This window comes from Cryptomonas paramecium, chromosome 1, assembly GCF_000194455.1.
Source record: "Cryptomonas paramecium strain CCAP977/2A chromosome 1, complete sequence".
NCBI classification, from domain to species: domain Eukaryota; class Cryptophyceae; order Cryptomonadales; family Cryptomonadaceae; genus Cryptomonas; species Cryptomonas paramaecium.
The window spans coordinates 115,100-128,521 of record NC_015329.1 but is presented as its reverse complement, the minus strand read 5'-3'; the positions used below and the strand labels follow the sequence as shown (position 1 = coordinate 128,521).

General features: G+C 28.5%; 14 protein-coding genes and 2 non-coding genes across 16 annotated transcripts; 7 read left to right on the top strand and 9 right to left on the bottom strand.

Annotated features, from left to right (window-relative positions):
• Positions 1 to 8: 8 nt before the first annotated feature.
• On the bottom strand, positions 9 to 707 carry CPARA_1gp121 (hypothetical protein; the record flags this gene model as incomplete). Its single annotated transcript, XM_003239629.1, has 1 exon — positions 9 to 707. The coding sequence occupies one exon, from the start codon at positions 705 to 707 to the stop codon at positions 9 to 11; it is 699 nt and encodes a 232-aa protein (XP_003239677.1).
• Positions 708 to 856: 149 nt separating this feature from the next.
• tcpD (t-complex protein 1, delta SU) lies at positions 857 to 2,452 on the top strand (the record flags this gene model as incomplete). The annotated part of the gene is made up of 1 exon (XM_003239628.1): positions 857 to 2,452. The coding sequence occupies one exon, from the start codon at positions 857 to 859 to the stop codon at positions 2,450 to 2,452; it is 1,596 nt and encodes a 531-aa protein (XP_003239676.1).
• Positions 2,453 to 2,524: 72 nt separating this feature from the next.
• prsS13 (26S proteasome regulatory subunit) lies at positions 2,525 to 3,460 on the bottom strand (the record flags this gene model as incomplete). Its single annotated transcript, XM_003239627.1, has 1 exon — positions 2,525 to 3,460. The coding sequence occupies one exon, from the start codon at positions 3,458 to 3,460 to the stop codon at positions 2,525 to 2,527; it is 936 nt and encodes a 311-aa protein (XP_003239675.1).
• A 12-nt stretch (positions 3,461 to 3,472) lies between these two features.
• trnK lies at positions 3,473 to 3,545 on the top strand. Its single transcript has one exon. It is a non-coding gene; the product is annotated as a tRNA-Lys (tRNA).
• A 91-nt stretch (positions 3,546 to 3,636) lies between these two features.
• sui1 (translation factor sui1) lies at positions 3,637 to 3,927 on the bottom strand (the record flags this gene model as incomplete). The annotated part of the gene is made up of 1 exon (XM_003239626.1): positions 3,637 to 3,927. One exon carries the CDS (start codon positions 3,925 to 3,927, stop codon positions 3,637 to 3,639), a length of 291 nt encoding a protein of 96 aa, XP_003239674.1.
• A 69-nt stretch (positions 3,928 to 3,996) lies between these two features.
• Positions 3,997 to 5,583, top strand: tcpT (chaperonin-containing-TCP1 theta subunit; the record flags this gene model as incomplete). The annotated part of the gene is made up of 1 exon (XM_003239625.1): positions 3,997 to 5,583. The coding sequence occupies one exon, from the start codon at positions 3,997 to 3,999 to the stop codon at positions 5,581 to 5,583; it is 1,587 nt and encodes a 528-aa protein (XP_003239673.1).
• taf30 (transcription initiation factor IID SU beta) lies at positions 5,580 to 5,987 on the bottom strand (the record flags this gene model as incomplete). The annotated part of the gene is made up of 1 exon (XM_003239624.1): positions 5,580 to 5,987. The coding sequence occupies one exon, from the start codon at positions 5,985 to 5,987 to the stop codon at positions 5,580 to 5,582; it is 408 nt and encodes a 135-aa protein (XP_003239672.1).
• A 22-nt stretch (positions 5,988 to 6,009) lies between these two features.
• CPARA_1gp115 (hypothetical protein) lies at positions 6,010 to 6,321 on the bottom strand (the record flags this gene model as incomplete). The annotated part of the gene is made up of 1 exon (XM_003239623.1): positions 6,010 to 6,321. The coding sequence occupies one exon, from the start codon at positions 6,319 to 6,321 to the stop codon at positions 6,010 to 6,012; it is 312 nt and encodes a 103-aa protein (XP_003239671.1).
• A 72-nt stretch (positions 6,322 to 6,393) lies between these two features.
• Positions 6,394 to 7,545, bottom strand: prsS10B (26S proteasome AAA-ATPase subunit; the record flags this gene model as incomplete). Its single annotated transcript, XM_003239622.1, has 1 exon — positions 6,394 to 7,545. The coding sequence occupies one exon, from the start codon at positions 7,543 to 7,545 to the stop codon at positions 6,394 to 6,396; it is 1,152 nt and encodes a 383-aa protein (XP_003239670.1).
• A 93-nt stretch (positions 7,546 to 7,638) lies between these two features.
• Positions 7,639 to 8,376, top strand: sen2 (tRNA-splicing endonuclease subunit Sen2; the record flags this gene model as incomplete). Its single annotated transcript, XM_003239621.1, has 1 exon — positions 7,639 to 8,376. One exon carries the CDS (start codon positions 7,639 to 7,641, stop codon positions 8,374 to 8,376), a length of 738 nt encoding a protein of 245 aa, XP_003239669.1.
• Positions 8,377 to 8,439: 63 nt separating this feature from the next.
• snrpD3 (small nuclear ribonucleoprotein Sm D3) lies at positions 8,440 to 8,694 on the top strand (the record flags this gene model as incomplete). Its single annotated transcript, XM_003239620.1, has 1 exon — positions 8,440 to 8,694. One exon carries the CDS (start codon positions 8,440 to 8,442, stop codon positions 8,692 to 8,694), a length of 255 nt encoding a protein of 84 aa, XP_003239668.1.
• Positions 8,695 to 8,789: 95 nt separating this feature from the next.
• cbbX lies at positions 8,790 to 9,821 on the bottom strand (the record flags this gene model as incomplete). Its single annotated transcript, XM_003239619.1, has 1 exon — positions 8,790 to 9,821. One exon carries the CDS (start codon positions 9,819 to 9,821, stop codon positions 8,790 to 8,792), a length of 1,032 nt encoding a protein of 343 aa, XP_003239667.1.
• A 292-nt stretch (positions 9,822 to 10,113) lies between these two features.
• Positions 10,114 to 10,185, top strand: trnT. The gene has a single exon. It is a non-coding gene; the product is annotated as a tRNA-Thr (tRNA).
• Positions 10,186 to 10,203: 18 nt separating this feature from the next.
• Positions 10,204 to 10,821, bottom strand: CPARA_1gp110 (hypothetical protein; the record flags this gene model as incomplete). The annotated part of the gene is made up of 1 exon (XM_003239618.1): positions 10,204 to 10,821. The coding sequence occupies one exon, from the start codon at positions 10,819 to 10,821 to the stop codon at positions 10,204 to 10,206; it is 618 nt and encodes a 205-aa protein (XP_003239666.1).
• A 17-nt stretch (positions 10,822 to 10,838) lies between these two features.
• Positions 10,839 to 12,026, top strand: prsS6A (26S protease regulatory SU 6A; the record flags this gene model as incomplete). Its single annotated transcript, XM_003239617.1, has 1 exon — positions 10,839 to 12,026. One exon carries the CDS (start codon positions 10,839 to 10,841, stop codon positions 12,024 to 12,026), a length of 1,188 nt encoding a protein of 395 aa, XP_003239665.1.
• An 18-nt stretch (positions 12,027 to 12,044) lies between these two features.
• tfIIB-brf (TFIIB related factor hBRF) lies at positions 12,045 to 13,202 on the bottom strand (the record flags this gene model as incomplete). The annotated part of the gene is made up of 1 exon (XM_003239616.1): positions 12,045 to 13,202. One exon carries the CDS (start codon positions 13,200 to 13,202, stop codon positions 12,045 to 12,047), a length of 1,158 nt encoding a protein of 385 aa, XP_003239664.1.
• Between the last annotated feature and the right edge of the window lie 220 nt (positions 13,203 to 13,422).

The following is a 13,422-nucleotide window of genomic DNA, read 5'->3' as shown; positions in this document are numbered from 1 at the left end:
TGTTTTAATTAAAAAAACATGCACGTTTCATTTGGTTTTTTTAGGTTCCATGTAAATTTTAATTTATTTAAAAGTACTTTACGATCTTCTTTGATTAAATTTTTTTTATATAAATTTCTTTGCATTTGAACCCATTTCCCAAGAGCCCCGCTTCGCTGGGGTACTAGACAATTTCCTTGTTTATTTGTATACATTTCTAATTCTTTAAATCTCTGATTCCAGTTCATTTTTTTGAAAGAAGGTCTTTTTATCCAACTAAAACCAAGTTTACTGAGTAAAAAAATTTTATCAGTATCCATCACCCCCTTTCTGAAAAATTGCCTTTGGTTTTTAATCCAGAAACCTAGCTCTCTATTTTGGATATATTTCCTAGAAATACTACAATGACCATGTGAATTTCGGAAGTCATTTAATTTTTTATACTTTTTATTCCAAGAAAGGTTAAATGTAAAAAATTTTCCTGGAGCCCAGTTAAATTTTAAAAATTTAAGCAATTCGATACGATTATTTGAAATTTTAAATTTAAAAAAATGAACTCTCTGTTTATTGACCCACGCTCCTAATCCGGGATTGGACTGGTATCTCTGTGAAACATTGGGATGACCGTAATTTTCTCGAAATATATGTAAATATTCAAACTTTTCTTTCCAATTACATTCTTGGCTTTTATGTTTAAACAAATTTTTTCCTTTCATTTTAAATACCATGTATTGTTAGATTATTGACCTAGATATAGCAAATTTTTTCGTTATCAACAAACAACACTTTGATAAAAACTCTGATCTATTAAAATATATATTGTACAAAAATAATCTGTTAAAGGATACGATACACTTAACCGTAAAACGATCTTTAAATGAAGAACTCTGCGAAAAAAAATCAAATTTCTAACATTTCAATAAAAGAAAAAGATCAAGTAAAATATATTCAAAAATCAAATATGAATGTAGCAAAAAAAGTTTCAGATGCTATACGAACCAGTCTAGGGCCTCACGGATTGGATAAATGTATAATTTATAAAAAAGGAATTTTAGTAACTAACGACGGTGCCACTATTTTAAAAAATGCAATTTTTAATGATCCTGTTGCTAAAATGTTAGTGAACATATCAATATCACAAGACGTCGAGATTGGAGATGGAACGACTTCGGTTGTCATTCTCACTGGTTCTTTTCTCGGATCTTGTGTAAATTTAATCGAAAAGGGAATTTCTCCGCTAAAGATTTCAGATAATTTTCGGATTTGTTTAAAAAAAGTACAAAAAATATTAATGAAAATATCATTACCAATCAATATTAAAAATAAAAACGGGTTATATCACATTGCGTCCACTTCACTGGAATCTAAAATTATATCCGTACAATCTCATATTCTCTCCTCAATCGCGGTAAAATCTGTGTTAAAAATAATAGACATGCGTTTATCATGCGATGTCGATTTAAAAAATATCAAAATTATAAAAAAAACAGGAGGAACAATCGAACAAACTGAATTATTAGAAGGAATTGGAATAGAATATTCAATTTTGAAAGCTTACAACGGTCCTATCAGAATATGTTCAGCCAAAATTGCTTTGATTCAATTTGCTATTAATATTCCAACTTCTGAAACAGAAAATACATTAGTAATAAAAAATTATTCTTGTATGGACAAAATGATAAAAGAAGAAAAACAGTATATTGTCGGAATTTGCCGAAAAATAAAAGCTACAAAATGTAATGTACTTTTAGTACAAAAATCAATTATCAAAGAATCAATCTGTAGTTTAGCGCTTCAAATATTAGCTGAAATGCAAATTATGGTAATAAAGGATATAGAAAGAGATGATTTGGAATTTATCGTAAATTCTTTAAATTGTGTCCCGATTGCTGATATTGAATCTATGAAACACGAAAATTTTGCATTTGCTGATTGCGTAGAAGAAAGGCTATATGGTCAAGAAAAAATAATCATATTTAAAGGAGTGAAAAATGTTTCTTGTAAAACAGCTACTGTTGTAATCAGAAGTTCCAACACTTTACTTCTCAAAGAAGCAGAACGATCTTTTTATGATGCGTTGTGTGTCATTCGTTCAATTATTCGCCGTCGATATTTAGTGGCAGGAGGAGGTTCTAGTGAAATCGAAATAAGTTTCAATCTTAGACAATTTTCTAAATCTATAACGGGAGTAGATTGTTTCTGTATTATCGCTTTTGCAAGTTCTTTGGAAATAATTCCTTATATTTTATCCGAAAATGCGGGTTTAGAACCAATTCAAGTTATTTCTAAATTGAAAAAACTTCATTTTTTCGGAAATAAATTCGCTGGAATTAACGTCAAACGAGGGTTAATCGAAAACATGTTCAAATCTAATGTTGTTTTGCCTTTATTAGTATTAATAAGTACGCTCAACATGTCAGTAGAATTTGTAATTCAGTTACTGAAGATCGATGACATGGTTGCGTCTATTTAAAAAAGTTGAAAATAATATTATAGAAAAAAAAATTGAGATTTTATTGTGTATACAAGCATATTTAAAGTTTTGTCAAACGTAATTTTTGTGTATAACAGTTTTTTTTATACAGACTAAAATAATTTTAATGACCATTAGACGAAATTTTGATTTTAAGTTAATACCAATCGACTCTATTCTCCGAATGAATTTCATATTCAAGACGTTATACAATAAAATTTTATTGAAAATAAATTTTTTAAGTAAAAGAATAATTTTTTCATAGATATATAAATGAATTTTCGATTGAAAATTGTCAACTAGAGTAGATGTAAGATTTTTTTTTGTCCACATTTTTTCGTATAATGAAGAAAAAATACAATGTTCTAGATTAGTAATTTTGAAAACAATATTCAATGAATAATAATATTTATTTAGTCCATGTTCATCTTTAATCATCATTAAATTGTCGATTAAATTTCGTACACAGGTCAAATCTCGAGTTTGTTGATTTGTCGCATACGCAGGGTAAGAACGAAAGGCTTCAATGATAATTTTATCTTGAGTAGATTGAATAGGATCTATTACGATTGCAATTGATCTTTGGTTTAAATATTCGAAGTTTTGTTGAGTATTTATATCAACTCCAGATAACCAACACCCGAAACCTGGATGAGAATGATACCAACCTATTGTTATATCTGACATACCTGACTGTCTTAACATTTCAAGCATTTTAGTTTGAAAAATCGGATCTATTGCTTCGACTGATATTCCAGTTCCTGTCTGAGGCATTGCAAAAATGTCTTTAACAAAAATACAAGCAAAATTTGACGTATATTCTCCGAGCATAAGACCCATGACTTCTAACGGAATTCCTGCTTTTGTGTGTCTTAACATTTTAAAAAGTCCTAGAGAAGATATATACACGAGTTCTGAAAAATCATAAAGAGAAAAACAGTCTGGAACTTGACTGACTCTTTTTAAATAATTTTCTTGTATGATTTTGTAACTATTATGATAGTACATGTTAGTAGTATAGCTGAAATAGCTCAGTTGGCAGAGCGACAGGCTTTTAACCTGTTGGTCGTGGGTTCAATTCCCACTTTTAGCGAATAATATTTTCGTTTGCATTTTTCAGGTGAAGCAGACTATTCATGTCCCGTGAATTTTTATTACTCTTGGTAAAGTTATTTCTTGGTTAATTAAAAAAAACTTACTTTACTTTTTTGATCTCCCTGTAATTGAATAACTAAGCCAGAATCCAAACTTTCAACTACACATCCATTACAACAAAATTTTCTTTTTAAAATTTGAATTATCTTCTCAAAATCAAGCCTTTGGTCTAATCCTTGTACGATTGTTAAAATTTTCTTCCCATTCCTTTGCTGTGTATAAATATGTACGTTGTTTATTTTTTTTTTAAAACTTTTATTGTTATATTTATCTTTAGCTTCACATTTTATTTGAATTGTTGAATTTATAATTTTTGACATCAAGTATTATGCAGCTTAAAGTAATACTTTTTGGAGTTCATATAGAGTGATTTTTTTTTAAAACCCAAAATGCATAAAACGAATTCAGCTGTGTTAATTCCAATCTTACAAGAGGGGTATAAAATTTTAGATGGTATAGAGAAAGTTTTAAATAAAAACATAGAAGCATGTTTACTTCTAAAAAAATTTGTATCGGGATCATTCGGACCACAAGGTTTAAACAAGCTGATAAAACAAAAAATAGGTAAGATTTTAATTACTTCTGACACTACTACCATTTTAAACAACTTCGAATATACTCACCCGGTCCCGAAGTTAATTGCTTCATCGGCTATTTCTCAAGAAAAGGATTTAGGGGATTCGGTAGGTTTTATTATTTTATTTACTATAGAATTACTTTTAAAATCGCACGAATTACTGAAACAGGGTTTTTGTTTATCTATTATTGTAGACAGTTTTTTCGATTTCGTGGGCATTTCTTTGAAAGTTCTAGAAGTTCTGGCAGAATATAAAATTGCAAACATTTTTAAAATAAAATCAGTTGCTTCTCTTTTATCATTATTTGTCGATTTTAAGTATCCGGGATTAGAATGTTATCTAGCTCCACAAATCGCTTACGCTTGTATAAAAATCTTCTCATCGGGAATTAAAAATTTTTCTTCGGAGCATATCAGAGTTGTTAAGATATTAGGAGGAAACTTTGATCAAACAAAAACAATAGCAGGAACAGTAGTAATTCAAGATACCGAAGGATTGGTCAAATCAGTAAAAAAAGCGAGAATCGTCATATTTGCATGTGATTTTGCGGTGTTTTCTCCTGAAGTAAGGTGTTCTCTGGTATTCAAAACAGCAAAAGAGATCCTTTGTTATAATAAAAAAGAATCTCGTGATATTGAAGAAAAAATTCAACACATGGCAAAATGTGGAATTAATGTTATAATTTCAACTGGCTTTAATGATATTGTATTATTTTACATGAATAAATACAATATTATGGCTATAAAAATTAATTCGAAATTCGATATAAGAAGAATAGCTAAAACATGCGGAGCAACTATTTTTTCGAAAAATAAAATTCCTGAATCCCCTGAAATTGGAAAATGCGATAGTGTCTCTGTAAAATTATTTGGATCACAGAAAATAATTATATTTCAAAAAGAAATTTCTTATAGTAAAATATTTACAATAATCGTAAGAGGTAATTCTACGATTTTACTTGATAATATAGAAAAAACAATTTACAAGACAACCTTGATTTTCAAGTCTCTGACACGAGATAGCCGGCTTCTCCCAGGAGGAGGTGCTTGTGAAATCGAATTGTATAGAAAAATTGCAAGTTTTGGGATAAAAAATTATAGCGGATACAAGCAATATTTAATTCAAAGATACGCAGAATGTTTCGAAGTGATTCCGGTGACTTTGATTACAAACAGTGGACAACTGGTCGACAAAATTTTAAGTAAACTGCATTATTTACATGCACATGGCAATCGGTTTAGTGGCGTAGGGAAGAGTAGTTCACATATCATAGATACAAAAAAAACAGGAATATGGGATTTATTTACATCTAAATACTGGGCTATCAAATATTCATCTGATATAGCAATAACAATTTTACTAATCAGTCAAATTATAATCGCCAGGAAAAATAACTAAAAAAATAATCTAAGTTCATTTTTAGTTTCAAAAAATCGGGCCAAAACCTCGTTTAAATGTATTGGTTGAACAGGACTATTATTCCATTGAGTAGAATCTTTTTTTTCATACATTACTTTTCTGCATACTTCTATTAATTCTCCAACAAAAGATTTTAGTAGACATTTAAGTCCAATGATCAGCGGATCAGATGAATTTATGTTTTTTAACAAAGGATTGCACATGGTTATAATTTTTTTTATTTTGTCTTTTTTAAAATCACAACGTCGGTAATAGCCATATCTCGTTAGCTGATCGTTGTTGAATATTTGTATTTTATTATATTCTGAAATTTCAGTTGAATATACTTCGTTTATTTTTTTTTTACAAAATTTTAAATATTTGTAATTTTTAACAATTTTCATTTGTTTTTTTTTAGTACAAATCTTAATTTATTTTAAATTTAGCTATACTCGAGTCGTTAGAAAACGGAAACCAGAACGAAATTTTTTTTGATTTCCACATTGTTAACAAAATTTTCGTAGATTTAGGCCTGAATATTCTTAAAATAAAACGGCTATTATAACTTATTTTGTTATTTTTTTTATAAACAGACCCTTCGTTTTTTTGATTTTCTTCGAGTAAAATGGAAAAATTTTTGTCATTAAACTTATGATATTGTTTAAACGTATCTCCCAATTCAATTACATCCGCACACTTCATGTGTAAATTTTTTCTCAAATTACTTTCGTTCATCATAATCTAATACAAAAAAATTTACGCAACATGCACCAAACGAGGGATGAAAAGCTTAGTTCATATAATAAATTTTCATCTGTTTTTTTTGCTTAGTTGAATTTTACGTACGGCCTTAATTAAGTCCTGTTCTGTTACATATGTCCTTTCATTTCTAATCGCGAAAAGGCCAGCTTCGGTGCAAACATTCCTTAAATCTGCTCCGTTAAAGTTTTCACATTTAGTTATTATTTTTTTTATTTCAATTTTATTTTTCCATTTTATTTTTTTTAAATATATTTTGATTATTTCATATTTTCCTCGAAAATCAGGTAAAGGTATTAGTAATTTTCTGTCCAATCTACCAGGACGTAATAAAGCAGGATCTAATACATCAGGTCTATTCGTTGCCATTATAACTTTGACTTTGATTAAATCTTCAAATCCATCCATTTGATTTAAAAGTTCGATCAGAGTTCTTTGAATTTCTCTATCAGCGGAACTTCCTTCTGATAACCTTTTTCCTCCGATTGCATCGATTTCGTCTATAAATATTATCGAGGGAGAATTGGTTTTAGAAAAAAGAAATATTTCTCTAATAATCCTAGCCGATTCTCCTATGTATTTGTCTATAATACTACTAGCGACAATTTTTAAAAACAAACATTTTAAATTAGATGCCATCCCTCGGGCTAACAAAGTTTTACCTGTTCCAGGAGGACCGTATAATAAAATTCCTTTTGGCACTTTTATTCCGATTTTTAAAAAAATTTCTGGATTAAACATGGGTATTTCTACTATTTCTTTTAATTGTTGCAATGGTTTGCTTAAACCTCCTATATCTTCATAATTAATTTTCCCTGGATTTTCTTTTAACATGTCATTGATAGTTTTTTCCACTTTTTTTTCCAAAATTTTAATAATTGTTAAAGTCGAAGGATCTAACGCTATTCTTGTTGTAGAAGTTAGCTTAATTTTTTTAACATTATTTTGCACACCGACTACATATTTAGTTCCAGCTGGAGCTTTTATTATATAATAGTTATCAGATATATTTTCAATAACTTCTCCGACTAAAGAACCCATCTGTTGGAAAAAAATGAGTTTTTTATTTAATCTTTTTTTATAAAGTTTAATTTTTTCCAATTTTTTGTGTATTTGTTTATTTTTTTCTCTAGATAATTTTAATTTTTTCAATAAAACTTCGTATTTTTCCACATAAATTTTATTTGTATTTAAATTGTTCATAATTAAAATTATACTATTGTATATAAATTTTAAGCAACCAACCTAAATATAAATATACTTAATTAATTTTATGTTGTTAACAGATATGCTTCGATGATAATAAGGAAATGGAATTTTAAATACAATAGAGAATCGAAAAAGAAGATAAAATTTCACGGAAAGTTCCTTAATAACTTTGGATGGGTATCATGTAGGTTTTCTATTTTCTTTATTTCTAATAATACATTCGGAAATTATGGAAAAGGAAATTTATCCAGATCTCAAGCTTCTTATTCTAATTTAAATTCTTGTTTCAATTCAATAGGGAAAGCTGGAAGAGAAAGAAAATCTATCAAAAATATTTTTACAAAAGGCTGGATGTTTGAAAATTTTCAACTAGACTTAACAGAAATGTTTTTTTTGCTAAAAAAAAAACAGTTTAAGAGTTTTTGTATTTTTAATGTAAAATATACAAGTAAAATTTTCGTAGCAAAAAAATATATATTTCATTGGAATTTTTTTATGCTCGATAAATATCAAACATTTGGGTGGTTTTTAAAATCAGGCATGAAATACGGGGGACAATTTACTGTATATAAAAATAAACACCAATTTCACTGTCATTTTCATTCTAGATTAATTTCTTTTGTAGAAAACTTGTGGTTATTAGAAAATAACTGCACCAAATGTATAGAACAAAACTATTCTTTTTTCTTCAGTAAACAAACTAACACAAGACTATCTCAACAAGTATCTAAATACTTTAATTATTCATACAGCTTACCTTACAAAAAAACAGTCACTAAGCCGATCTCGCATAAAATGCAATTAAATCGATGGTTTTTTAGTTAAAATAAATTAGTTTTTTCATTTATAATACTTTTTTTTTTTGTACAAAAAAAAAAAGTATTATAAATGAAAAACAGCATTCCGATTAATCTTCTGCTTGAAACCAAGCCTTATATAGTTACAATAGAAACAAGGAACGGGACTAAGTACAGAGGAAGTTTGAATTTTATAGAAAAAAATATGAACTGCTGTTTAAAAGATGCAATTGTATTGACTGATATGAAAAAAAAAAAATTTAATTCTATTTTTTTAAGAGGAAACTCAATCGTAGTAATAATGCTTCCCGATATGTTAAATAAATTATTAAACTCGGATAAATAAATTTTTTTAAAAACTAAAAAAACTAAAAAAACTAAAAAAAGATGTATTGTTAGATGAAAAAAATTTTTTAATATCTAAAGAAACTAAAAGCCTTTTTACTCAGCTATAACATCATTACTAAGCGAAATAAGTTCATCCGATGTTACAAAGTCTTCTTTTTCCAGCGTCATTAAGTCTTTTTTGGACACAAAACCATCAGATTGCACGTCAGTTGCTTTATTAAATAACCTGATAGCAGCCTTCATTCTCGCGCGATCGACTGCATTTCTAACAGTTCGGGCATTAGAAAAAAAAGGCATGTTCATTCTTGTCTTGATGTAGTTATAAAAAACGGGTTCAGCCTCCGGAGACATTTCGTATTCCAAATCACGGCACATAATTTTTGCGATTGAAACAAGTTCGTCCACTTTATAATCAGGAAATTCTATATGATTGCCTATCCTAGAAGACATGCCAGGAATATAAGAAAAAAATTTATCCATTCTATCCTTATACCCGGCTAAGATAACCACAAGGTCTTCTCTATTTTCTTCCATTACATTTAACAGAATTTCTATTGATTCTTGACCATAATCTCTATCGTTAGATGCATTATACAAGTAGTAAGCTTCATCTATAAGCAACACACCGCCCATTGCTTTTTTTATAACTTCTTTTGTTTTTGGAGCGGTATGTCCGATGTACTGACCTACTAAATCATCACGAGTAGCTAATACTAGATGCCCAGAACGACTATAACCCATGCGTTGTAATATTTGACCCATGCGCATAGCTACGGTTGTTTTACCCGTTCCAGGAGACCCCGTGAAACACATATGCAACGAAGGAACACTGGTGTCTAAGCCTAAGTTACGTCTCAGCTTATCAACCACTAGTAAAGCTGCAATTTCCTTGACTTGATCTTTAACAGGTTTTAGTCCAATCAGATCTTCGTCTAGTTTTTTCAGAATTTCTTTCACTCCATCTTTATACATAAACTCTTCCACCGTACCTGCTTCTTCGTCATCGGGAATAGCTTGTAACCTACTTAACCTCATCTTTTTTTGCAATCGAATATATTCGTTCTCTATTTTTCTTTTTTCCACCTCTTTCAGAAATGCTTCAGATTCCACTTGAGATTCTTTCATTCTCCTAACGACTTTTTGATCGAGATTACACAACCCATTCAAAGACGTTGTTAGTATATTTATTCTAAATACATTTAAGTCTTTAGTTTTTTTTTACTTAAAAGCTTGAAACATCTAAAAATACACGAGTAATTATATATCAACATATATCGAATCAGTCTTGGCTCCCCAAATTTACGCTCAATTTACTTATATTTTGTATTGAATATGAGCATATAATATTTTGTGGGAAAAGATGCTAATTTTCAAAATAGTTATATTTTTTAAAATTTTTATTTTTACGCATCCAGGTGGCGCTTTAGCTCAGGGGTAGAGCATTGTACTAGTAATGCAAGTGTCGTGAGTTCAAATCTCATTTGTGCCAATTTGTATTTTCCGTTATCTATTGGTAGTTAAAAAAAAGATAACCGAATGCAGTTTTTAGATCTATTGATTTAATGTTTTCTTTTTTTTCAAAAATAACGTTTCTAAAGATACATGCTATTTTTTTTATTGTATAACTCTGTCTAAACAGATATAATAAAAGTTTACTTGTTGTTTCTCGGAGTCCCGTTAAGTTAACCACAGTCCCCTCGTCATAAGATACAATTGGGACCGATTCGTGATAAATGAGCAAATTAGATAAATCAAAAAAAGCACATTCAATGTCTATAAATTTGGATTCTATGAATTTTTTTTTTATCTTATACTGTTTAAATTTTTTTTGTAATTTTAAACTATCGTAAAAATAACTTGAAAGTTTCATTTCAAAACTTTTCCATAGAATAAAAAAATTTTTGGGATTATTTTGGATTTTTCTAACTATTTTTTTTTTAAAAAAAAGATAGTTAGAAATAATCACAAAATTTATTCTAGATATAAAATTTTTACTTTTCTTATTTGCAGTAATTACGTATCTCAAGTATTTATTTTGATGAAAAACTATATTTCTTAACCTATATAATTCGATATTATTTTCAAATAGCATAATTTTAAAGTTTTGTTTATTTTTCATATACATAATTATTTTACCATCACATGTTCATTGACGATAGAAACAAATTTTTAGTTCAGGAAATAAATAAAGTTAAAGCAAAAATTTTAAAGGTTAAAGCAAAACGGGTTTATCTTTTACAAGAAATTTTTTATATAAAAAAAAACTCTAGAGAAATTCAGGAAAAATTAAACATTAGTTCTACTATGCCTCTTTTAGTCGCTACTATATCTGAAATAATTGTAAAAAAAAGAAGAAAAACAATTTTAGTTGGTATTATTCTCAAGACTTCGAATAAATTGACACTGTTTGTCAAAAATTCTGGTTTTTTGAATTTAAATTACATCCAAACAAATAATTTAGTGGCAATAAATAGAGATAATTATTTTATTGTTCGCAGATTACCAAATCAGTATGACTATAGAGTAAAAATTATGGAAGTCGAAGAAAAGCCTGTCCAACGTTATCATGACATCGGGGGGCTAGATAATCAAATACAAGAACTAATCGAAGCGATTGTTTTTCCGATAGTTCAAATCGAAAAGTTCAAAAATTTAGGCATATATCCACCAAAAGGTGTATTATTATACGGGCCTCCTGGTCTCGGAAAAACTTTGTTAGCAAGGGCTTGCGCAGCTCAGACTGATGCTACGTTTTTGAAAATAGCAGCTTCTCAACTTGTACAAATGTACATAGGCGAAGGAGCTTCTCTGGTCAGGGAAGCATTTTCTCTTGCGAAGGAGAAACAACCTTCTATTATATTTATTGATGAAATAGATGCAATTGGTACGAAAAGGTCAGATACTACTACAAATGGAGACAGAGAAGTACAGCGAACTATGTTAGAATTATTAAATCAATTAGACGGTTTTAGTGAACTTCAAGACGTTAAATTAATTGCAGCTACCAATAGAATAGATACATTAGATCCTGCTCTTCTTCGTTCGGGAAGAATTGATAGGAAAATCGAATTTCCGTATCCCGATCAGAAATCTAGAAAAAAAATTTTACAAATACATACCCGTATGCTTAGAGTTTCACTAACATTGGATTTGGATGAAATTGCTTTCGTATCAAATGGTTTTAACGGATCTCAATTGAAAGCTATTTGCATAGAAGCAGGTATGAATGCTGTTCGTCACGGAAGGAAAATTATAATTCAAGAAGATTTCATCGAAGCTTTAAATTACATTAATATAAAAAGAAAAAACTCTATGAATTATTATTGCTGAAACTAAGTTTTGTAAATGTTAATGCGATCTATATTTTGTGCTGTTTATTTTAAAAAAAGCAAAAGGCTTTTCTTTTTGAATTCGAATTACACTAGACTGAGAGTAAACAAAGACTAGACTATTTTTGCACCATATATTTTCCTTTATACAGCTTTCCAAATTTGTGTTAATTTGCTGAGTTATATTTTGTTTGTTAAAATTTTTTTCAATTTTGCCTGAATGAAGATTAAATAACAAGTTGTGTTTAACTCCATGTTTATTATTTTCTACTTTTTTTTTTGTGTAAAAATGAGAAATTCCATCGAGAAAAAAATGGTGTGCATAGGACCTGAAATCATTTGATGAACAGTTTATTTGCTTAAAATTTTTCAAATTTATTTGGGTAATGTTCAAATTACTTAACAAAGTTTTGTCTATTTCTCTTAACCTTGACCCTAAAGTAAAATCACCTATCTTGACAACTTCCTCGATTTCTTTTTTTGACCTTTTTAAACCATGCATGCAAGATGAAATCAAAAGAGCGGCTCCACATAATCCAGATGGTTTACGTCCGGTTGAAATCCAGTCTCTTTTCATCTTAGAAACCAAACGTAACGCCGTTTTAGTGATAGCATTTGTTTTATTTCCGAATTGAAGGTTTGTTGCGAATTTATGAACAAATAAAGAAGGGTCTATGATAGGCAAAAATATATTCAAATCGCGAACAATTTTTAAAAAAATAGCTCCCAATTTATTCAGTTGAGTTTGTACAATTTCTGAAAAATCGATTAACAGATAAGGAGCTTTTTTATATCGACAGACAACATAAACACAACAAATGCATGTTATTAGTAATTTGTATTTTCGAATAATTCCTCTTTGGAAAACAAATAAAAATAAACGATACGCATATTCTTGAAAAGTTGAATCTAATTTAAGTAAATTTACAATTTGAGCAATTTTTCTTTTTGCACTCAAAGGGATTATGTCAGCTAGATTTGAAGTTTCGAATAAACTTGAACTAGTTTTTTTTTGCAAAAAATTTTTTATCTTATTATTTTTTAAGTTCAAGCAATCTGAATAATTTTCTGATATCAAATGATACTCTTCGACCATAGTTCCACATGATTTACACAAGGTTTTGCTATTTATAAATTGGTAATCTATACTATTTTTGTTACATTTATTACATTTCATTTAAAAATCAATTTTTTAAAACAAATGTTGTAAAAAAATAAATAATTATTTGTCCACCAGCATTTTTTGGTTTACAGTATATAGAAAAAATAAATGTTATATATTAAACAATTTTATGTTTTTTGAAATATTAATTATAAAACCTGCAAAAAAGTTTAAAGTGGTGCGTGTATATTTTATGTTTTTCGTTTTAATATTTATAAAACGAAAAACATAAAAT